Below are 25351 nucleotides of genomic sequence, written 5' to 3' on the forward strand. Positions count from 1 at the left end.
TCTTACGCTTCTCACTGAATGATTCTGCAAAACCAAATTCAGAGGAAGAACCCAGGTGTAGCAACACTACACAAACACTAAACCTAAACAAAACACGGATGCGAACACACTGTACATTTCTATATCCAAATCAACAATGTAATTTGTCTGAGAGTCTGAGAAGAAAGACATTTCTGGTTTCTAAATGTGAACTGAAAAATGAATCCAAGACAACTTTGAATTTACCTACTTCAGATCAGCCGAGCTCCAGCCCTTGCTAAATCCTCAACATTTCCTCCTACCAGCTGTTATCACCTTCTTATCATGAACGAGCGTAATCCAGATGGATTTTCTTCAGATCATTTAATGTGCCAAGAACTGTGCACACCACTCTAATATCTTCTGCTGCAGATTTCACCACTGCTGTCTCAGTTGTACAGCTGGCTTGACAGCCAGAGGTAGAACAACAGAAAAAAAGCTACATTTCTCCATGGCTTGCCAAACAAGAAGCACAACTGATAAAGAGACTTTTGGAAAGTAATGAATAATTAATTTGACACAGCCTCTAAATTTCAAACACTGAGTCATGTTCCTACGATTTCTGCACCTCTGCCCAAAAGTACAATTATAAATATTGTTCAAAGAATACATTTTACTTATGTTAGGTAATCTCCCAATAGCAGCGTGTCGTAGGTTTCATTATGATAACGAGGAGGCTACCCCACTGAAAGAAAAAGTCATGGGCTCCGTACCAAGTAATATCCATCACAGAAATTGCTTGTTCATGCTACTGTGGTCAAAGCACAGGCTGAAGAATTGATGAAAACTGTTTTTAGGAAGCCACAAACATTTCTATTAGGCTGTTACAAGAGCAAAATAGCCATGATGGGTGCTGTTTAGCCAGACTTAATTCAACTTCTGGCTGTGTTGTTAATCCTAAAATAAAGACAGATCATTCGTCAAATCTGCCAAGCAGTTCTGCTATTTCCCAGGCTGGTGCCTCCTTTTTCCTTCACTGACAGGCTCTTTCACATTAGGCATTGCTCATTCCTTTATTACACAATGCCCCTGGTTGTAAAACCGCCCAGCTCAACACCCATCTGGACATCCCGAGACTCGGTGCTCATTGCTCACGCTTTCCAAGGGCAGACTCCATTCTGTTTGTTGGACATTGTGCTGTGGGGCTTGGCAGTTTTAAACTTGGATATCCAGGTAGTCTCCCACGTATGTTCTTTTCCTCACACTGTCTTCATCTTTTTCGTTTTACTTATCAAGATAACCTACAGAAGTTACTGACAGAAGTTTAAGATGACCTTCGGTAGCCCTTTAAATGCCTTTCTGATGACAACCAGTAGTTAGTTGTTTTCAAAGCAGCTACAAAACTGATTATTAGGTCTTTCCTCATTTCATTTGTTTCTATATAAGGCTGTGAAGGTCACGCATCCCTTTCTCAACACTGACAGAGTTAGAGGCACCTGCTGCCCACCAACAAACACACAGCAGGTCTGTTCAGGCAGCTACAATGACCACTCTCCAGGTCTGGATATGTATATCCACAAAAAGAATTTGAAAACATCAAAAAGTACATAACAGGTTATTATTTTTCTTCCTTAGAAGGACAGATGATAGATTCAGTATCAAGGGAATGCAGTAACTAAAGGTGGTGTTAGCTTATGTGTAGTGCATTAGAAGAAGTATCCTTGCAAGTTCATTAATTATACATAAGAGCTTTCCTGGACCAGCAGATATTTTACCATCAACATGTGTACTGGGCAAAACTAAATATCCCGACCTCAGCTCATTGAAAAACACATCAGCATTTTCTTAACAAATTGATTTCTCAACCACTTGTTCAGCAAGTGTAACAGCCAGCCATTTCTCAGAACACATTAACTTTACTACCTGGATTACTTGCATAGTCAGACACAAATTCCCATCCGAGCTAAAAAACAACGTACATATGAACAGGGGGAAAACACCCATCCGTTTTAATATGGTAAATATTATCTTCTACCCTATTATTCTGGTTGTTCATATAATGTCAGTAGATGTGAAAAATCAAAAAACGAGAAATCCTGATCTGGTCCGAGTGTCAGTGTTTGTATCTCACAAAAGGGAATTTTGCAATCCGTAAATCTGAGCCACAACCACACACCGGCTCTGTTTATTACAGCCGGAAAAAAATAATAAAACCAAACTGGATTTATTCTAGTAATTGGACTCTGGAAATAAACCAGGATTCCTTCATTATTACCATCCACTACCTGTAGCACATAGATACTGTTTTTACAACAGTTGTCTGTTTACAGCAACGTAACTGATAAAGAGATTCCACTTACAGGCAGACTTTGAGAGAAGAAATGTTGACTAATCATTTTTTTGTTCTTCCTAGTATATGGGTAAAAAGTACCCTTTTTTGTTTCCTTCATGAAAGCATTAGCATTATGTAAAATATGTAACAAAAAATCTCAAGGTGCTCAGACTGACAAGTCTAGTCTGCCATGGTAGTCAGGTTTCAATTTATAAGAAAAAAAATGTTTGTTCTTGAGCTTGTGACTAGTAATAATCAGCAATGAAAACAGACAAACATTTACAATGTAATCAGCTTCTTGTCTTTCTATTACATCCTATTTTATCTCCTGTAGCTAAGCAGATAGTACATAGCACATAGAAAACTTTGTAAAAGGTCGGGGAGGACAAAAGTAAGATTTTACAGTCACTGAATAGATATTATGGTGCAGCTTAAGCGAGCATGAAGCTTCATTTATTTCAGGAAGCCTTACCATAGATAAAGGAGCACGGTTACGCAGATTATAGGTTTTAGAGTATTGTGACAAAAATCCTAAATTCATCAAGTAGCTCTACTGGAAGCAGCACACTTCTAGGATAGTCTGGTAGAAGTCTGCACTGTTACGCTGATGAATGAGGCTTTAAATGCTTATTTTACTCCAGAGGTAAAAAAAAATAATTGCAAAAACAAATTCAAGTGCTCTTTTAAAAATATTAATAGTAATATTAAACACAAGTTTATTATTTATGGAACATCCTAGCATAGTTGTCCACATGGAAAGAGTTTAAATTACTAGCAGTAAGTAACATCATTCCTCTCAAGTCAGCATTAAAATATTACAGCTGATAGAAACAGTAATCCTATCGTGTCTGCATTTTGTGATCACTTCATCAGCTAAGAGCTGAATAAGCTCTTACAAAGAAAGCAATGGAAATACCACATGTATTTGTATGCATACATGTTTCAGTTTCAATAAACTGACAAACCATTGGTAACAAAATCCCTCCTCTACAACAATTTGCAGATTATCTCAGTTGCTCTATAACAAGAAAAAAGGACACACTTGAATCACAACAGAAAAAACCACCACTGTGGCTGGTATTGTAATCACAATATTTACTTACCCAGCTTATTTTCTGAACAACTCACTGCTAACAGAATATACTTACATTTGACCTCAAAGCAATAACTGTATGGCTTCTAGAGTCTGTTACTGTCAGAAGACTACTATGAAGACAGAAGTAGAAACAAACTTTTCATTTCCATTGGGAAATGCCTCCAATGAAATGAGTTCTACTCACGGCTTCAAATGGACAATTAGTAAACACTTTAACCAGCAGATACACACGGGTTAGTCCCAAGCTCTATTTTAGCCATTGGTTCTATCCAGCCTGGAGATACTTGAGCAGTAATGTCATCCAAACAGACACCAGCACAATATATTAATCAAACCTTAAGATATTGTTTCTTAAAGTTTTTTTTCCATCATCACTATTTACTATAATTGCTTCAGGGAGGTATTTTAAACTTAATGCATCAAGAGTCAAAATAAAACAAAAGCCTGAAGCTCTAATAAGACAAATAGTGTTCTTTGCCACAGATCAAGCCCGAGGCAGCATAAAGCTAGATAGATTCAGCAAATTGAAAACTACCCAGCTCCTTAAAAGTTGATCGCGAGTACTAACGCTGCAACTCTGGCCAACTCCAACAACAAAATTAATCCACCCTGAGAACTGATTAGTCATGTATCCTAGTCAAGCAGGAACAATGGTCCTTTGCCTACCAACATGTAAACAACAACCTGAGTTTGCTTCTTCAAATTATCTGCAAATCTACTGAAAACAGCATCAGGTCTCTCTTTTGTCCTACTACAAAAGCAAAATATACAGGTCTGTTTTTCATTTTATATGTAACTCAGAACCTGTAACAATCCTGTCCTATCTCAAATTCCATCTGTGACTAAGATGTTGTGTTGTATTCCTTGTGGCAGTGATGTGGTTCACCCTGTCACTAGCCTGCAAGTGCCATACCTCTTTAGTTGCTTGTTTCTAATCTGTCTTCAGTCTAACCAAAACCAGAGAGACACGGGAAAGAGTTCCAGAGATACAAGGGGAAAAGCATTACTGCAAGAAAAGCAGTAGCATAAAATGCATGCACAGGGCTTTACTACATGTCTATGAGCATGCTTTTATTTTGTGGCAAATGAGACACAGAAGACTTCTCTCACCATGTGATGGCTTGAACATCCTGGTATGGACAAATGCTGGTGGGACAGAGCAGCTGACACTAACTCTGCTGGCATGCTGTAGCTGTGTTGTCACTTGCACAACCCCTCTCCCAGGCTTCTTGTCAAAGGCATGACCCTAACAAAGCTTGCATCTGCTCCCTTTTGCCATATTTAAACACCCTCTCAACACAAGTATTTATTTTGCTAGGAAAACCAAGCGTAGGCAAGATTTAAGCATGCAGTTATGCCAAAAGACAAAACTAATGATTTCAAATGACTTTTTAAAATGCATAAGCTGAAGGTACCAGGGTAGGTCATCTCTGTGTGTCAAATCATAAGAGCTATTAGCCAGGGCAGGGAATTACATTTTTATCTCATAACCAGTACACATATGTTTTCTTTTAATTAACACCCAGTCAAGTGCATATGGTAGAAATGCAGAGCATATTCATACCAACTCAAGTAATAAGGCTTAGTGAAAAAATATATGCCGAGTTTCATCTTTCTAATGCACAAACATTTAAAAGTATGAAACATTTACTGTGAATAAAGTAGCTTATACATTTTGGCATAGAATATAATTTTCCTCAGTGTGTACAAGTTCCCACTGAAAGTCTTCCTCTGAGACTATAAAAGATCAGTGGACTTAAGAGTACAATTGGTATGGGCTAGACTTTTGAATTCTGTTTAAGATACTTCAAATTTCTTTAACTCAAAAAACATATTATTGCATAGAGAGAGAAAATACAGATTAAACAGCCCACATGTGCTGCCATACCCACCTGCTACATTAAGCTTTTCGACTGCTCCTAAGCTGGGAGCAGGAGTGGTGCTAGTATTGTTGGTAGAGTTTGCTCCTGTTCCATTCAGTACAAGATTTTCCACCTTGGACTCTAGCTTCCCAATGCGCTGCAAGATATTATCCAACAAGACAGCAAGCGTTTTCTTCAAATCTATAAGTGAAAAAGGAAGTTATGTTTAATAATGCAATGCATGCTATAAGAACCAAAAAAATAGAGACAAGAATGAGACTGAAATACACACACACACAATCAGTGCAAGTCTTTGTCATTAGCAGTTTTGTGCTCTAACGTTCCCTACTTTGTTGAGCCTCAGGTATAAGTTTCCCTGGATGTGGAACTGGTCTTTCTATGCATTTTATAAAGCACACTGCAACTCATGTATGCATGCTACACTCGAGGGGGAAATGTGCACCCATGTGGGTATAACCATAGAAGAAAAATAAAAAAAAAAAACTTGCTTTGTAGTAGCTCAAGTAATAGTATGTTGCTTAAATAACAATGAATGGCTGCATCTTACAAGCACCTACCACTTGCCTTCAGGTACTGTGGTGGAACTTTGCACAGACACACAAACACCTGCTGCCCACCTCTAATGCAATACCTACACGTTGCTGGTGGGTTTTGGGATGTCTTAAGCAAAATGAAAGAGCTTCACTCCAGCACAAACACATGGGGCACAAATCATTTCAATTTTGCAAAACTGCTCATTGAATCTACCAGAATCAGCTGGAGCTATCAAAATTAAGCATCAAGTAGAAAGGAAAAAAGGAGAAATCAAGGACAAAGTACTTGAATTTAAAAGCAAAGCAGGCATTAGACTTGATTGAGGTATCTGGCAGGGAAGTCCTTGCCATATTTCCCAACTACTCCAATAGCAAGACCTTAATCCATATTCAAGTGCCATCAGAGGAACAGAATTTAATGCTCTGTAAGACTCTCAGTCACTTGGAAACCACAATGCCACTCCCAAAAGAGGGGACAGCTTTCGGCCAGTATCGAAACCTTCTCCTGCATCTATTCCACCACAATCAGGTTCTGCACTGGCACACAGTGCTGAAGTCCAAACTTTCTGTTGTATATCCAAAACACAAAAAAATCACCCATTTCTTTCGTTCATTGTGCTGGCGATTGTTTCTACTTATCTGTTTGTACCTATCTGTTGGATCAGAAGTGGCACTTCACTTTGCATGGAAAGCAACAAACAGCAGTAGGAGTTTGCATATCCATATGACAACCAAGCAAATGTTTCCTGATTTTTTGTTTTCTAGTTCTTTTGTTCAGTTTTCTTAAAGTAACAGACATGTGGGTAAGCTAAAAGAACTGTGGGCAACGGGGGGGAGGGAGGGAGATAGACCGCTATAATACTACACTTTAATTAAAGTGGCAACAAGCCAAATAAGATGAAAGAGAAGTACTGTTCTTTGTTCGTTTACTTGTCTCATGATTAAAGAATTTGGTATGATGAATTTACATTATTTTCCCATTTAATTACATAAAATAATTACGTGTACATTGTATAATACACTTTCTGCTTTCCACAAATTTAAAATCAAACAGCTTTCTGATCTGCAATAAAAAATTCCTCCATACACCTGAAGGGATTCATCTGCCCTGGTATCAGCTGCAGTTTTGCCATAAGAGATTTTGTGCTCCTTATTGTTTTTCTTAGGGACAGCTCAATTCTTGTGCAAATGTGAGAGTAAATAAGAGAAGGCTACTGCATTTAGAAAGCTTATTTAGTTATTTATTTTTTTCTAGCAAAGGAGTTACATTTCTTCCATGGAGCCATAAAGAATGTATTTTTCTTTGTGATTGTGTGTTTTCTTTAGTCTACATTAAAGATCAGAATGTGGAACCTTAAGTGCTAATAATACAGTGCCTTTACACAATTTTAAATATTGATGTGGTGCAACAAATAAAAGAAGCATTTATGAAAACCAAACGATTCAGTCAGAGTCCAGAAGTTACTTAATGGGATAGTAGTGTGCAGAAGAAAAGCGAAGTGTGGAGGAGGGACTTAAGATCAACAAAACCATGGTAGAGAGAAGGAAAATCTAAGAAAAAATGGTAGTACAAAAAATTCAGGAAACAGTGAGGAAGAAACACAGTACACAAAGGCACAGACGGAGCATCAAGTGAAAAACAGCTGAAACTTGTAATCTTTTAACCCTGATACTGAAACTTTTTAACCCTAATGCTGAAACATGGAGGTAAGAGACTGCTTCCTAGAACAAAAAAGCAACTGAAGGCCAGTTTGAGAAGGGGAAGGCAGAAGCAGAGACTCTAAAAAAAATTGTGTAAAACAACTCTTTACTGTTATAAAAAACTAATACTCATTTATATTTGGAATACAGCTTTTTAAATGAAGATGTTTGATCCACCTGACAGGCCGATAATATAGTAGAAAGCAAAAGAAAGAAAACAAGCTATGCAATCAAGATTAATGAGTGACTGAAAATCTGTTGTGCGGGTAAAAGTGGCCAAAATCAAGCAAACTTGGAGCCTGCACACAGGAATCACGAAGCCTGTTCACTAATAGCAATCAGAGGATTACAAGAAATAAAAAGGCCAAATAGCAAGGGCAGTTGTCATGGAATAATGAACCAACTTCTACACACTATCACTAACCTTAGACATTAATGGGTTTATTTCTGAACAGCTAACCTGATAATTTGCTATTAATAAATCATTTGGTGCACTAACGAAGACAGACTAACTATCTTACTCAGTTTAATGCAGCATTATTTCATATGGTGCCATTCGCTCCCCATAGCGCCTTTCCCACTAGCATTTTAAATACATATATTACCATGATTTTACATCCTTCAAAACTCCTTAATTTGAAAAATGCTTGTCTACACTTGTCTTTAAATTGCAAATTCTTCTTAGCTGTAGACCTTGAAATTTCTCTGCAAGATTCAGCTGTAACTTACAGAAGTGTTACAGAGTTATTTCTCCCACCTTCAAATGCTGTTAACTTCTCCTGGGGAACCTGACCACTATTTGGCAGCAAGTCAATGTATTCCACAGCAGGACTTGGAGCAGGAAATGAAAGTCACAGGCAAAAAAATTGCAGGGGGAGCTTAGCTTAAGGATATCCTAGCTAGGGCACGGATTCACGCAGTTACCCTTCAACTTCTGGAGGAATATATTGTTCTGCTTTATTTCTTTTTTTCTTCAATTCACCTAAAATCAAGCAACCTTACAAGATAAGGGGATATTGATAACGGTTATGTATTAGATAGTTTTTATTTTTTTTTTAAAAACTATGCAAACAATGTAACTGCAGGTTAAGAGAGGCAACCCTTCCCTTCTTGTCACCATTGGTGAGGCCCCACCTGGACAAGAGGCCATGGGCACCACCCAGAACACAAGAGCTTCCATCTGCCACCTGTGCAGGTAACAGAGCACTGGCAGAGGTTGCCCAGAGAGGCTGCGGAGTGTCCCACCTTGGAGGTCTTGAGAAGTCACCTGGATGTGGTGCTGGGTGGGCCCTACAGGGTGCTGGGACAAGGTGGCCTCCAGAGGTCCCTTCCAACCTCAACCATTCCCTGATTCTGTGAATCCTTTAGGGACCTCTATGTGCTTGGAGATATTCAATCCAGATATTTATCTAGCACCTCTCTGTTTTGCTTGTGTTGCTCCGTAAGATTACAATAGCAGTAGAGATCAAAGTGAAGTCACAGATGAGTAGAAGTTACTGAGGAACTGAAGAATAGGGAATGCTCGTTATTTAAGCAACAAAGCAATCTAATTGTTAGCTACGTCAGGGACAACAATATCAGCCTTACAAAAAAGCATCGTCATACAAACTTTTTTTTTTTAAGAGAAGTGGTAACAGAAACAAGATGACATCCCAGCATGATATTTTCATTATATGCAAAGAGGAAAACAACAGAAAAAAAGTGCAGCTTTGATCTGCTGCACCCTAACCTTCATTCCTTTTTAAGCCTACAAAAAACAGATGATTTTCTATAGCAAAATATCAAGACAAATATTAAAAGAAAGACATCAAGATGACTAATTAGCAATTAATTCTCCAGATAGTCTGAAAGGGCACGGGTAAGTAGGAAAGAAAGTGAGCTTAAAAATCAATCAGATTCTATCAGATTAAAAAGGGACCTCACCTCACTTGAAATTAAATATATTTTTTTATGACGTTTTCTTGTAACACACCATGAATTTCTTTCTTTCATGTTTTCTCACATAAACACAAACTGAACTGCCATGTAGTATGAAATGGAGGGGGGGAAGCATTACAACCCACTATGCAGAAGTAACTGCCAGACAAGCACTGAAACTCATGAAAGAAAGTTTTCTACCCTGAGGTAAATATGACGTATTCAAGCTTAACAGTAAGCTTAGGCCACATCCATAATCTTAAATGTTAGGTAAATTGACTGGACACAGAAGTGCAATGGAAAAGAGGAAAAATAAACATTGCAGGTCTCTGCTTTATCGCTGAGGGAAGTTATTTTTCCAGAAGGAATTTTTTAAATCACTGACATGTAAACTGAAAAGCTTCCCAAGGTTCTCAAGAACAGCAAAACCACACATTTTTCTAAATCAAGTTCTAACAAATAACCTGAGGCATAACAGACACTGTTACTAGACGGATGCAGTAAAAAAAAAAAAAAAAAATTAAAAATTAGCTGATAACTTCATTCCCAAATGACTGAAAATTTAAATTTTGTCCCACTTCGTAACTTACAAGTAAAGAACGTTCTCTCCATCTGTGCAGAAAACCCACAGTATGAAGTACTGTCAACTGAGCAGCATTAGGAAGTACAATGTTTGGACAACTTCGAAAAACCCTTTATCAGATTATCACATAATCTAGGACACACGCTTACCGTATGCTGTCACTGTTCCGACATAAGGCCCATCAACCACATTTTTATTTTCTTCAGCTAATGCTTTGATGTATCTTTTGCTGAGATCCAAAATTTGCTCACGCAGGACTGAACTGCTTTCGTGCTGTGTTTGCTGCTGAATAGTAAAATGCAGAAGCATCATTCCCCAAATAAAACCAAAAGTCACCAGAAAAAAGCCAAGTTTCTGAGAGGACAGCTTCCATGGAGAGAATGCCATGATTCCCAACAGCTTCTTACAGAGTTACTACAAAGGGTCCTAAAGCATAAAGCCAAAGAGCAAGTTCATGGTCCGGGTATATACAGATCACAGAGCAGGACTCAATCTTATTCCAACTCCTTAGTCAACGTGTATCTGTATCTCAGTTCCATCCTGTTGAAAGAGGAAAGAAAAGTAGCACAGTTAACACAAAATACTAGGAATTTTTACCAGCTTTACTAGGTCTCCATTGTAACTAGTATAAAACAAGAGTAGACAATATGCTTTTTTTTTTTGTAAATGTTTAGTTTGTACATATCAATATTGTACTATATTAGAGCACAAACAAGCCAAGAAAAGCCCTGGAAAAAGAACAAAGAGTGATGCGCCTGAGCAGGTGAAGAACACCTCTCAGTACCTGGACCAAATTCAATGCTTGAAGCTGTTTCCAAGCTGAATTTCAAGGTAATGCTGCTTTAACATTTTTTTTTCCTCCCCTGTGTGCGTACACAAAAAACTTTGTGATGTTGCCAATGCAGCAATTTAAGACAATTCTTAACATAATTCAGTTCTCAGAAAACACGTAATTTTAGCTGGCAGTGACACTGTTAGGAGTTCCTGGCAAGAGCTATGGCATATGGCTAGATAGATGATCAGGAAATCAGACTCCCTCAGGGGTAAAGAGCAAAAAAAAAAAGAAGTCTACATTATTTAAACCAATCCACTCTCCTGGCTTACATTGCAAGGAGTCAGAAGGCTGAAATAATCTCTTCTTGCTCCTGTGTGGCCTCTGCCATGTATCATTACTCCTTATTCATAAAATGGAGTCCAATGAGTTTGCACTTTGCAGCTAAATTCCACACACGTCCCTCTGAATGCTACAACACGTCTTTTGTATATAAAAATTAATATTCTCGGAGCCTTTTCCACACTAAGGAAAAAAGTTGGCTAACTGCCTTCAAGACAAACAGTAGGACCATCTTTTCATGGTGAACTCAAAAATAAAACCTGGCATAAGCTACCCAAAGGCAAGGAAAGCTCTGTGATGAGGGCTAGAGGCAGGGTCCTTAGCATAAAACCCTACAAGAGAAGAAAGGTAATTAAAAGGTAATTAAGTGTAAGCTATCGTGTTAAAACACGGATTTGGTAAAATGCGATCCTTTTAACTTCATAATGCTCCCAGACAGGATTAGAAAACAATGTTCCCTCCCATTCTGCACTTGCCCAGATAATGCAGATGTTACTCTCATTTAATAGGATAATTACACAGATGCCTGCTAGCAGCACTCTGCTTTTGTAAAAATTCCCTTTAGATCTTCCCCTTTCAGTCCAGCTAGGGGTTCTGCAGAGGGACAGAAATACCCCTGGACTACCTGACTTCCACCATGACTTCTGCGTGCGTTTATTGATGACCACTGCCTGTGGAAGTGTGTTGTTACACAGAACTGGAAGCAGAAGAGGAGTAACCGCACCGGGCGTCTTTGCTGCTAAAAGAACAATTTGAAGCCATCTGTTGCTTAAGGAAGAATGGTGCAGAAAAATGAATCACGAGTTCATGGAAAAAAAGATTACAAAGGATTAATGCTGCTCTTCATAAACTTAAGTGAATTTTCTGAGAAACAGCAGAAGGAAGTTTCACTTCTTTTGGTTTATTTAGCTATAGTCTTGGGACGTTCTTGGGCTGTCTGAGAAGTGCAACACTTATTTCACTAAAAATTGAATGCTTTACTAATTCTCTGACAACATCTGATGTGAAAAAAATACAGAAGATTGTTGTTTAAAACAGCATTGCAATTTGGAAATGAAATACCTAATATCCATCAGGAATCCCTTCAGTGACTTAATTTCACCTAAGAACTGACAGCATCCTCTGCAGCAATAAGATCTGTGGTTAGAACAGTCAACATTTTGTTCCCAATTATCAGCTTTATGCAACAAACTAAATATTGAACAAGAAGGTAAAGCTACCACCACCCTTGTTTTAACAGACAAGCCCTAAACAACTGTTCATAAAACATTGTTAGCAAAAGCACACAGAACATTAAAAATATCAATTACAAAATAATGCAAGTATCCCACAATTTTATTTAAGTTCTAGAGGAAAACCAAGGATGATTATAAACATCTGTCTAACCTATGAGCATTACCTACTTAAATACAGCTGTTGACTTCTTTATTCTGTTCATCAACAATCAGAAAAAGAGCCTTAAACACACCCCCAAATGGTAAGAAGGCAGTCAGGAAATGTGAAGGTTTTTCCCTAAGAAAAACAGAGAAATTACTCCCCACATCCAGCCCTATTTTTTGCTGCCATTAAAGCAATTCCAGCGAGTAGCACCGAGATGACCAGGCAGTATTTGTGCAGCTCATCAACTTACAGCACTGCTGGTGGGCAGGAAGGCTTTCAGAGCACACAGGACAAGACTCTGGGCTTCAGGCTCCTTCCTTGGCTGGACTGCATGCCTGTGCTGGCCTTGGTGTATGTTTAATCCTAGCTTTGATAGACGTTGATGACAACACAACTATTCCACGGGCAGTGACTGCCACGTACTTACGACGACACATACGGTATCTAAACAGACATCGGTCAGAAGACATCAAGAGATAGGTGAAGGGCATGGAGACAGAAATATCAGAGATGTTCCCATGCTGCTGTTCTAGCAAGAAATTAATGAGTGACTGAAGTGAGCCACAGGTGAAGTTATAAATGCACGCGTGCCCATCATAATTGCTCACGGACTTTGGCCATGCCTGCTGACTAGTTATTTCTCTGCCCATATCAAGTAAGCCAATGGCAAGCTGTAGGTGGCAGCTTATTTCCCTATTCCCCACCTCCCCCTTTATAAGTCCCCTGAAAGGAGCTGATGCTCTTTGCTCCGACCTCGCCTGTTCTCCAAAGTGCACAATGTTAAGCAGTAGCTGAAGAGGATTTGCAAACAGATTTGTACGTGCTAATGCAGAATGTGGGACTGCGTCCCCCTTCCTTGGGGCTTGGAAAGAGGTGCTCTCACTCCAGCACAACTCCTGAAATACTTCCAGCACCCCTCTAGGAACTGGCTATGTCATAGTTGTGAAGTTGTACGGGAAACTGTTAGAAAGACGACCCCTCTGAATTCCTGGGAGCACCTACTGTACCAAAACTACAAGTTGAGCGTGAAAAACAGGGTGGAAGTGAAAAAACATACCAGGCTAAGCAAAAAAACGAACCACAACACTAATAAAGAATGGTTTTGTTCTTCCTCAAATTCAACTGCAGCCAGCCAAATCTCACCACAACTGAATCCACGCAGTCATACTTCTTGGTTGTTTTTTTTTTCCCCCCCTTTTTTTTTTTTTCTTTTAGTTGCTGACCATCTTCACACCACCAAGCAGGGGGCAGACAGCAGGCACAGCAAAAGGTTCACTCCATATCTGCAAAGGGCAGCACGCTGCCCTCCCAGCCTGGCGGGGTCGCAGAAGCAGAGGAAGAGCACTGCAGCCTCAGGACCCACTGAGAGCTTCCAGCAGCTGCTTTTTGTTCGTTCTTCCAAGAGGTAAGTTCCGCAATAACCCATTTCACAAGACTTCGGGAGAAACCTGACAGCAAAGTAACTCCCAGCACCAACCCGGTGGTTTCCCTGACAAGAGCACTAACGCAGCCAGATCATTTAGCCCGCTGATTCCAACAACTAATCACTTAATTTACTTCAACTGTTAAGGTCATACACTTGAACCACCCCAAAAATAAATTCTCCTAATTCTGCTGGGATCAGTCCTGTAACAGACAAGGCACACAGATCTGAAAGGCGCAGAAGCAGCTAGCAAAGCCTGCAGTGCTAACCCAAGTAGGCAAACGCAAGGTTTGCAGCTCACTGGAGCTGCACACATCCTCTACGTCCCTCAAAGACAATGCCAGCATCTCAGGAGGGAGAGGGAGCTGAAAATTCATGCAACTATCCCAGCCTTGTCTAGTAACCAATGTTTACGCATGCTTTTAGTAGGGGTACAATTTAGGTTCCTTAGTATATAAAAGAAGGCATAACAACATTTCCTCATCTGAACTACGGAGCCTGAGTTTTGTTCTTCCTACTGCTCAACTTTATTTTCAGCAATGCTCCCGCCAGCTGGTTCCTTTCTTCTAGCTGACAGATGTCACTGCTTCTCCTCTCTCACCCCCCTCCACAGCTGAAAGGGCACCGCACGCTGCTCCCGAAGCGGCAATTTGGGATGCAACACCACCAAGTGAGAAAAGCAGAACACCACCGGGGCACAACAGGAGAAGCAGGCCAGATGGACTGAGGGAGAGTAGGAGTATAAATACTCCGAGTTTGTTTTTTAGACGGGGGGGCATGTTTGCTTTCACGCATATATATGTGTGTGTGTAGTAGAAATTGGCAGGAGGCGGTGGGAAGAAAGTTGGAGAGGAATTGATAAGATGCCATAAAGAAGTAAATTTGCATCTTGAGCAAGCAGCTTGCCTGCACTTTCAAAAATAAATTTCTCCACTTAGAAACAGTTTGGGTGGCAACTCAAGCAGCATTTCCCCATGTGGGCCTGTGATTTCACAGAGCACTCCAAAATGTTTCCAATTTTCTACCAAGCACAGCATTTTCTGCAGTTTAGTCCCACATAACATACATTGTCATTCTGCTTTTCGTGTTGTTTGCTTACCTTGGTATTTCAGGGAGGAAAGACAAAGAGGAATGTTTACAAAGAAGTGATGACAAAGGCAAACCTCCCCACAAACACACAGTAAACCAGAGCCAAGATAGAAGAGGAGGATACAGGACACTCTCCAGCATGCAGAAAGCCTGTTTTTCCCAAAACTGTGCAGAGGGATCAATCTACATGCTTCAGCCATCATGCAGTGTCCCAACCATTACTCTTTGCTCTTTCACACTGAGCACTCACTGCTAAGTGCCATCCTCCAGCATCCTACCTAAAACCCTCTCCGAACTCACTAATTAAACCAATTTTATATTGCACAGTTTTCCAGATGTTTTCTGATCAGTAAGATGCACCTCGTATCTTCTTATACTGCGTAATTCAACGTTTTACTGTACCTGCTCTGTCTTTAAAGAACTCATAAAGGAGTTCATTAGATCAGAGACCATTCTTGTTTTACGTGAAGATGCACGCCAGCTTTGGCATGTTTGGAGCATGGACTGGCCAGAGCAAAGGGAAATGCATCAAAACACAGTTGATGAACAAGCCAACGAAAGAATACCGCTCAGACAGTTGACCTACAGCTCAAAATATCTTTAGTATCAATACCAGAGAAGCTCAGAACTGAAAATTTGACATGGAAGAAAGATGTGACAAGGAATTTTGTGTGATCCCATTGTTTTTAACCCACACATGTTAAATAGGGAAAAAAAGGCTACAAGAAAATCCATATGAAAAAATCCTTACAGACTGAAATTCTTACGGTTCAAATAACTCTTACGGACTAAAGACATTCCAGACAATGAATTTAAGGTCATAACCAAAACCTATTCCAGTCTTTTAATAACAGTGCTTACAGATCAAAAACCTGAATTAATTTTAGGATTAGGAATTGGAAGACTTCCTCAAAGTTCAGAAAACCAGAAATATCCCTAACCTTGAACAAAATTAATTTAAATGTTTGCAGCCATTTACAGGCAAATTGCAGGGTACATTAATAACATTTATCTTGTCATTGCATTAAAACAAGATTCCTGAAATATCATTTTCTCACTGAAAAAATGACATTTGGGGATGTCAGCATGGTGATCAAGAGATTAGGAAATAGTTACTTTTTTGTTATATATAGGAGGAAGTAACTGAAAAACAGAGCCTGTGAGCCCCAGTCATTCTAAGACTTAGAAAACATCCCTAAAATCAACAAAGAAGTATGCATGGGTCATATTTTCTTGCCTTAAAGAGTCCCTCATAACTCAACGGGCAAACCTTAAGTCACTTCATTAATTTTAATGAATTTAAGAAACAGGAATCATGGATCAGAATTTTTCTGATCCAAGCACACACCTTTTTGTCTTCCCCTCTTTGCACCTACCCAAAAGGTGACATCCAACTCAAAGCCTAACACACGACATCCTCGTACACCATTCTGGAACTTACAGCTGAATTATGACCACTGAGAGGCATAACGCTGGCACTTGCTGAGAAACACAGTCTCACAGTTTTTAGATCACCTGGAAATTCTCCAAGCCTATGAGCAAAATGCCTTCGGTTATTACACAGCAGTCCTGTGTGTGCAGCTTGGGCTCGGGGAATTCTCTCCCGCCTCCATGGGTCAGAGAGTGTAGCTGAAGCTGGAGGAGCTAACAAAAATTGCTTTGAACTTATTCAGAAAATATTTTAAATGAAAAATGGAATTGAATTCAGCTGATAATCAAAGCACCCAAACTACTTTGCACTCTGGGAACTAATGTTTATTACAGAAAAATGGAATCGTTAGCTCATTTCACGCACCGAGCAGACACTCCAGGCCCCCGTCTCTCCCACCGCTATTAACCACAACTCCGCCTGTTACATCACATCTTGCGGTCTGTCCAAGAGAAAAACAAGCAGCTCTCAACAGCAGCCCTGTCCAGCTCACAGAGCAAAGTCAAAAAGTGCTTTGTGTTCAGCAAAAAAGCTCTCATCGATGTGGATGCCCAACTACCATCTCTCATCAACCTGATGGCCAACAGGCTAAATGCGGCCTCTGGCAATCGTGCCGGACCCCATGCAGGCAACTGAGAAAGTTCAAGATTTAAGAAAAGATCCAAACATGTTGATGCTTACTACATCTTATTGGAAAAGTTTTAGACAACAAAAGATGCTGAAGAATTAATACATCTCTGCAAGAAAATTAACTTACTTCAAGTTCTTATCATTTGCAGGGGATGCAGGATAATCAAAACATGAAAGAAATTCTTATTAAGCTGGCTTTCAATAAATTGCAGCTACAGGATTATACATCCAAGCTTTCCATAAAGGTCACACCAAGACAAAAAGACAGGAGACTCAGGTTAAAATAGAGAAAAAGTAGAAAGAAATGCATAGGAAATTAATGTGTGTGTGCTACTGAGCAAAAGTGCGTATCAGATCATAAATTGTTTTTTCCCCTAGCTGAGCATTAAATAAGTCTTCAGAAATATTTATTTCTCGTTGCTTTAGAACACGTTGAACCTGGGTCAAAGTATAACATCTCTTCCTACAGATTTGTTCTTGGCAAGCGTTTTGAACACATTCCAATTTATGTGGTTAGACAAATGGTTGAGAATACGAGCTGCATCCCCGAAGCACAGAATTTAATGGAATTAAAGTTTCAACAGTCGCCCATTTGGAAGTGACAGCGCTGTTGATTATTCTCTAGTTTCTGTATTTAAGGCCTTTTCTTTATTATGGGAAAAGATTAGATAGGAAACAAATTGCAATCTCATTTGAAAGTTAGTAAAACTTAGTAAAACAGCAAAACATTCCAACATATATCCCATGCCGCCTGTGTACACCCTGTTTATAAGCATTGGTATTTACCAACTGCTGACACAATTAGATGAGCACTCAAAATTAACGCTGCTAATGGTTCTTATTTCTCTTTCTAAGTAACATTTTGGAGCAGGGAGATCAGCTCTACTTAGCACTAAAAGGCAGTCTGTCCCGTCCTAGCAGATGAGGGGCTGCAGTGTTGCTGAATCAGCAACAGCAACAGGGCTACAAAACTTGCTTTTTGTTAAACTCTAACGTCGTACCAGAAACATTGCAATCCCACTATCAAAATGTTTAAAGGGGCATACGTGTAGGTCTGCACACATCCCAAAAGCCCACTTCGAAAACTGCAGTCACACAAGACAGAGCTGTCCAATTATCTTTAAGATGTAATAAACTATACAGCTTCCTCTGCACAAATACGAGCTTTACTTCATATTGTGTAGGGCACAAAACTTAGGAACTATTTTAAGTAGGTGGAAAACAGCCTCCCTTTTTCCAACATCCCTAGACAGCTGTAGAACAGCTTGTACTGGCAAACTCAGAGGAATACTTCAGCTGTGGCCCTTACAGAACTAAGTGAAAAAAAAAATTAAATGTAGAAAACAGCCAGCACAGTCAAGCAGCATAAGGCAAGTAAATCTGTATTATCGCTTTGTTGCTCTCTCAAATTGAGACTGCTGCCAGGCAGGGAGAGGGGGAGGGAGAGGACACACAAACGCATGCACACACACAGAGGAAATAATTTTAAGAAGCCCTAGCAAGCGACACAGGTTTCTAAGCTGCTATTCTGCATAATGGAGCATTTTGGGAACCTACTGGTATGTAAGGACAGATGCAGAACCCAGACAGCTCTTTGTTGCTTATAGCCCATCATTAACAATGCATCTTTTTTAGCCTCTCTCCCTCCCAAGTTTTCAGGTCCTTTAGATAGCCACCATCTATTATTACTCAAGAAAGCCATTTTGCTTGCTGGTTCTGGTCCACAGCACGATGATGCTTTGGGTAATGAACTTTCTTCAAAGCCTCAATGCTTTTTATAAATCATCTAAATTACTGGAAAGGCATCCTTTCCAGAGCATGCTCTGCTGAGGCTGTTGTCAATGCTCTCATTCAAAGTTCGGTAGCAAGAGTAGCTTCATTTGCAGTGCTGAAAGCAAACCTTTATTCCTTCTGCAGCATAGTTCCAAAGCAAATGTTAACATCTTGGCAAATTTAATTATTTACAGTATCAAATGCTTTCATTTCAGAGTCATCATGGATTTGCTCTTCCTCCTCAAAGAAGGTAGTTAGATCTTACACAAGACGTTTCCTCACTGAAGGTATCCTGAAATGAACCAGGAAGCAAAGCCTGAAGCCTGTCTGTACCAGCCAAAAGCACACCTTAGGTGTCAAAATCTCGATTTATGTTAGCAAGTACCACAACAAAACAGGAGCAGATCTGCAAAATAAAACGATAGGTTTTGAGGATCTGATGTCCACACGTGTGGGTTAATACCGGGGGGGACGGGACAGGACAGTGCCGTGCGTTGTACCTACTCCTCTTAATGAGGAATTGCTCACAGCTTGAGGGCATTTGGTACCTTCCTAGAATATCTTCACTACGGGGGAATCCCATTTGTGATCTCCGAGAGTACTCCACCATACAAGCCGAAGTGTTCTTAGCAGGGTTATTACTTCACTTCTAAAAGCTTCTCATTTGAACCTATGTTTGGAAACAACCTGAACTACTCTGAACTACCAAACTCATTCACATCATAGATATTCACCACAGGAATTGCCAAGAAAATTAACTCGAATCAAGTACCTGCAGTTACTCCCTCAAGTAACAAAACACGTAGCAACTTCAAAGGCTAAAAAAGAATACAAGAATCTGGGCCTTTACTCAGGTACATTTTGGTTACAGAACGGCTACAGCTGCAGGTTTACTAAGGCAGAACCTGTCTTAAACCAGAATACAGCTTCTGTTTGAATGAGCTGCAACTGTATCAAAAGGGTTACCTGAATTCCTGCCGCATGCTGAAGCTGCCCAGATCTCACACTGGCCATTTTACAGCCAGGTAACCATTGTAACAACATGCAAATACTTCAAAGAGGAAGCTGTAGTTTAGCTTCCTGCATTTTTCATCATCTCTTTTGATTCCATGTCTTCCCTTGCGGCGCTAGCAAGGGTCTTCTGAGCCTGCTGCTAATTTACACAGACCTGCACAAGTGTAACCAGCAGTCCCACAGTAATTCCATCTGATTCTGAAATTACGAGGGACAAAATAAGATGACTGGAAGAGCCTTGTTTCACTGGAAAATTAGACTAGAAAAATCAAAGGGGCATAAATTTTGTATTCCCATTTTCAGTATAACAAGTCGGGGATGATAATATGAGCCACAGAAGAGAAGGTGAGATCTTCCTTTTAATTATGAGCAAGGCTTGGAAAATATCATCAGCAATTCATTGACACAGCAATTGATGCAATTACAGAATAACAGATACAGGAAGAAAGCCAGAGAGAACAAGAGTAAAAAAGGGGAAAAAAACTTGAACATCTGAGAAAGAAATCACTACAATAAAGACTAAAATCAAGTATTAGGCTAGCCAAGAAAGTGAAAGGTGACAGAGCGAGAAGGAAAACAAACGCTCCAAATGAGGAGGTGAGGCAACAAAACACTTCAATGCAAGTCAAAGTAAACCAAACACGCCATAAGCAGATGAAAAGGCACTAGCAGAAGTGACCTGAAAAGACAAGGGCTTAACAAACTGAACATGCTGGCCGATGCAGGAGAAAACAAAACCAACAAAAGCAAACACAGCAAACCACTAAGTGTCATTAAATCAACATTATGACTGAGATGCCAACAGATGAAAAGGAGATTACAGGGGCAACTAGTGATGTATAACTAATAAAGTCCCACACACAAACGGGTCGGTAAACATCAATGAAGGAAACAGTTTGCTCACGGTGTTACTGGTGCTTCCTGATACACTTAAAGCTGGCAGAGCTTTCACCTTCAGCGAGGAATAGGCAGACCAGCTCCTGTCTGAGAAAGCCACAGGCAGTGATTTTACCTTCTGTAAATACATTCTCCGAGATAAGGGGATACTCCCTCATTATTACTATTCCTCAGTACTGCTGCTGTATTGATGGATCAGCTGAACAAAAAGCATCTCATATGGTCAGATGCCAGTTTACCCCATAAGGATCTGGCCCTTAGTGTATAAATATATACATGCAATAAAGAAGATCTTACGTTCACAAGTGTAACTATTTCTACAGCTCTCCATTGCCACCAGGGCTGAGACACAACATTACCTTTGCCCGAGAAATCACGGGTCTGTGTTAAGGTTGCTGCCCAGGTAGCAAGGTGATGCTGGATGCAAACAGTAGGGAATAGAGCTAGAGGCACTGCAAGAAGATATTCAAGATTTACATGCAGGATTATGAAAAAATTAGTACAAATTGCATATTAGCATTTACATCTCACAAACCACAAGGTGTAGTGTCACAGTAATTAATTAATTGGTGAACATGATCTCCTTCCATGCGGTCAGTAACAATTTAGAGTTCCTTTACACTTGTTTTTCAGAACTGTGAGCAGTGCCTCCAAATGTTCCAAAGCAGCCACCCTCTTCAAAACGCTTTATGCACAGACTTACGCAGGCAGAGATGTTCAGAAACACTGCACATCCACATATCTAACCACAGGTGACAGAAGAGGCACAACTAGACATCCTTTAAAGACTTCAGCAACTGCCAGTAGCTATTCCCCATGGTTTCTGAGAAGGAACCCCTCTCACTGGTCTGACAGCACATAATTTGGTATGGCTAGTGATACCGAGTTCAGACTCGGTTAAGGGTTCTCACGAGAGTGTCAAGAGTTCTTCTGATACTCTTAAATCTGAACAGTCAAAAAAGAACATGCTTTTAAACCCAGCCTTGCCTGCATCTGTAGTTCAGAAGTACAGTGAAATTTTCTACAGGAGTCAGCTGGGCTGTTTCAGTTACTAGAACACCACCAGCCTCTGCCCAACTCTCACAGTTCATACACATTCACTTTTTCAAGCTCTCAAATTTTCCTTTGGTAACAAAATGTGCTTTCTGGTTAGTAAACATTTCACCACAAGCAGCAAAGCGTTCGTATCTCGTGCTGGGACTCATCCATACCGTTATGTTTTAACAGGTGGCTGCGTAGTGAGTGTCAAGCTAAAAAACACTTATTTGCATAACATCCTTTCTGCACTTTTATATAAGCACAAACCAAGAAGCACATCCTGTTGGAGAAAAGGATGACTGTGGTACGTATCAGATTGTTCAGATTTCTTTATCAAGGAAGATTTAAATATCTCACCCTTGCCTCTTCCCCTTCGCATCTGAACTTCAAACTCCAAACCCAACAGAAAAGCAACCCACCAAACACCTGGCTTAGAGATGCAACAAGTTTGGTGCGATCAGCTGAAAGTACACAGCTTGTTTGCTAGGGCTGCTGCTCACGGAGCTTCAGCCGCAGCTCTGCTTTGGGTCCCAAAGAGACAAAATCTATCTCCTCATGCCACTTCTACCAGAGAGAGCTTCTATCTGCATGACCAACAGAAAACATTCTATCCAAGCACGTGTGTGTCATTAGCTGAAGTTGTTTCCCAGCATACAGACTCAATCCTTGCAGTGTGCCCAGTACTGACTGCAGCAGCTCCTTAGGATTTACGACCACAACGCAGAGGTCACTGAAGTAAAGAAGGAACAGCTTGTTAGGCCCTCACACGGGTAGAGTTTCACTTGCAATAAGCTGCCCCAGTCAGTAAGAGAGCAACTGACTGTATGTGCACCCAAATAAATATTTTCTGTACCTTGGTGTCAGTTTAGGTACTACAGAAATGCAGTGTCCTCTGTTGGCCTCCCTCACTTTGCAGTAGAGTAGAAAATCTGGACCATCAAGACTGATGGGCTTGGATTTCCCAGTACTAGGAGGAAGACATACACATTATGCAGAACACAAAAGCCCACAGAAATCCCCTTGCAGCTCCACTCAGGTTTCACAGCCAGGGACAAATCACACAGAAACTCCCAAAGCTGATGCCCTTAAATTTCCTCCTGCCAATTTCCTCCAAGCACCAGTCTGTGCCCAGCACCCCTTCAATTATTTCCCATTACTAACTGCACCGTGCTTCCCTTGCATTATGGCCTGGCTCCTTGATGTTTTCAATTAAAACAGAATGAAACCCCAGTTTTTCTGCATGATAATGAAAAAATAACCTAGTAGATAAGCTTTTTCTCCCAATTTAATAGACATTTCAGTCTTTTGAGGAGATGGAGAGAATTATTACTCCAATTTTCTACACTCTCAAAACAAAGACAAAACCCAGTATAACACCAGTTTCTTTAGAAAAGGAGTTATAATGGTAATTCTCATCATTTAGCTTCTAAGCATTATAATGCACTAGATATAAAACTAAAAGCATCTCATTCTCCATCGAAGGCAGGCTCTCTCTGAGGCAACTATCAACAAGCAAACAGAACCATTTTCATCACTTTACAAAAAGTAGTTTAGTAGGGGGAAAAAAGCATTAAGAGTATTTTGACAAACATGCACAACATGAGAAGTAATTTTCACCTAAGTGCACAGAGATCTAAACCACACAGGACTTTGTTAAATGTGCTTTACAAAGGTACAGAAGCAAACCACATTTAAAACTGCACGATAATGAAAAGATAACCTGTCAGATAGCATTTTTCACCACTTTAGTTGGTAATTCAGTCTTTTTAGGGAGTAGGGAAGAAAAAGGAAGAGTTTGAAGGACAAAGGTGGGAACCAAAACTACTCAAGATCTAACGTTAGCAGTGGGTGAAGCATAAATGCCAAAAAAAAATTATGAGCATAATTGAAGTGACACTGCAAACACTGCAAGCAAATAAACATCAGGGAGATTTGAAATGCAAACCAGCAAGCCTTAGAGAAGCGTCAGCGAAAACAGTAACAGAAAGCTCTCCACACTGTAGCCAACTCCAAGGAAAAAGTTCTCAGAGAACAAATAGTTTTCAGAAAAGAGAAAGGGACCAAGACATCCCACTTTTTTTCCCCAAGAACCTTGACAAGAATTCATTTTTGAAGCGAGCATTTGCATAACTACAAACCAGGTCACCCACTGAATTCCATTTATTTTAAATAAAAATTTGTTCCCTAACATTCCTTACTTCTCCTCCACTGAAACCGTTCCATTTCAACATGGCAAGAAAATTCCAGATGCTCAGGTTTGGAAAGATAAATGAAGGGCCTCTTGTTCAATTTCTCAAGAGGAGCAAATCAAAGGGGACTGCCTAAAACACAACCAACGAACAAAAGGAGCTGACTGAGGCTACTTGGAGAAGCAGCAACACCAAGGTCTCAGTGGACTGTGTAATCTTATGTACCACTCCCAATGAAAAAAAAAGAATTAAAAGAAGCTAAAGGAATAATAAAGGCTGTAGGAAGGCACGACTGGTTACAGGTTGCATTGAAACAAATCCATTCGCCTGAACTAAACAACCGATGGAAGCAGAAGGAAGAAATCAGCTCGTTAAAGACATGGTATGGAAGAGGTTTTGAGCAAACATACAAGATAAAGGACACAGTACAAAACTCCCTGTTTGTACACACAACAGAGAGACAAGTAGGAACAGTTATCTAACCATCAAACCGCTCTCCCCTATTACATTTCAGATCGTACAAATTGGCAGCTTGGAGGATGAGTAAACACTGAAATGTCACCTAAAAGGGTGGAAATGATTAGGTGAGACAATAACCAGGTTGATCCTACCACCTACCATCTGCTGGCGATAGCGCTATTTGTAGCTGTAAGCATGGAGAACATGCAAACATTTTCTTAGAAGAAAATTTCCAAAGTTGTGAAGAGTCCCCAGTTCCTCTGAAACACAAAAACCCCGTGAGCCTGCCCACATTTTTCATGTCAAGGTGTAATTAATGTCTGTGTATTTCTGTCTGGAAAGCTAAATTTGAGATATGTAAATGTATCAAACCGTACAATTGTGTAGCCTGTAGAGCATAACAAAAGGTGGAAGGGAAAGAAAGGAAAGACACACAACTGCTATTTCCTAGCCAAGGAGTGGCTGGATTTCACCAGAATACACCAGTGACCGTGTCATATTGCACATGCAGCGTTTTGAGCATTATAGCCTTACCCCTCCAGACTTGTATTACTGCATTACAGCAAATCCTCCATATGGATTAGGAGCCTTGGGTTTGTCATCTGACAGCACTGAGGACAAGACAGGTCCTGCCCCCAGCAGCCGAGCAACGTAAATGCTGAGGGTGCAAGCGGATGGAGCGGCAATACAAAGAACGAGCAGGAAGAAGTCATGCCAACGAGACTGGCAGTCTTCTCACATTTTTTTTTCCCCCTGTAGAAATCATAGCAAAGTAGAGTTTGGGGGAGATAAAAAAAAAAAAAAAAAGAATTAAATGTGTTCACATTCAGCCTGGGAGAAGAACATGGTTTCAAGAACATGAAATCTGACTTCTTAGTTTAATGGAGGCTTACTGGTCAATACAGGATTTACG

The 25351-nt window shown here is 40.1% G+C and overlaps 1 protein-coding gene across 1 annotated transcript in view; it reads right to left on the reverse strand.

The window, feature by feature from the left end:
• Positions 1–25351, reverse strand: part of MGAT5 (alpha-1,6-mannosylglycoprotein 6-beta-N-acetylglucosaminyltransferase) — a 111544-nt gene that overhangs the window by 59054 nt on the left and 27139 nt on the right. Inside the window, exons 2-3 of the mRNA XM_084289622.1 lie at positions 10153–10543; positions 5279–5449 (exon numbers count right to left, since the gene is read on the reverse strand). Coding sequence (XP_084145748.1) covers positions 5279–5449; positions 10153–10390 — 409 coding nt within the window. The 5' untranslated portion in view covers positions 10391–10543. The remainder of the gene's footprint in view (positions 1–5278; positions 5450–10152; positions 10544–25351) is intronic.

This window comes from Netta rufina, assembly GCF_964035555.1.
Source record: "Netta rufina genome assembly, chromosome: 6".
Classification (NCBI taxonomy): domain Eukaryota; kingdom Metazoa; phylum Chordata; class Aves; order Anseriformes; family Anatidae; genus Netta; species Netta rufina.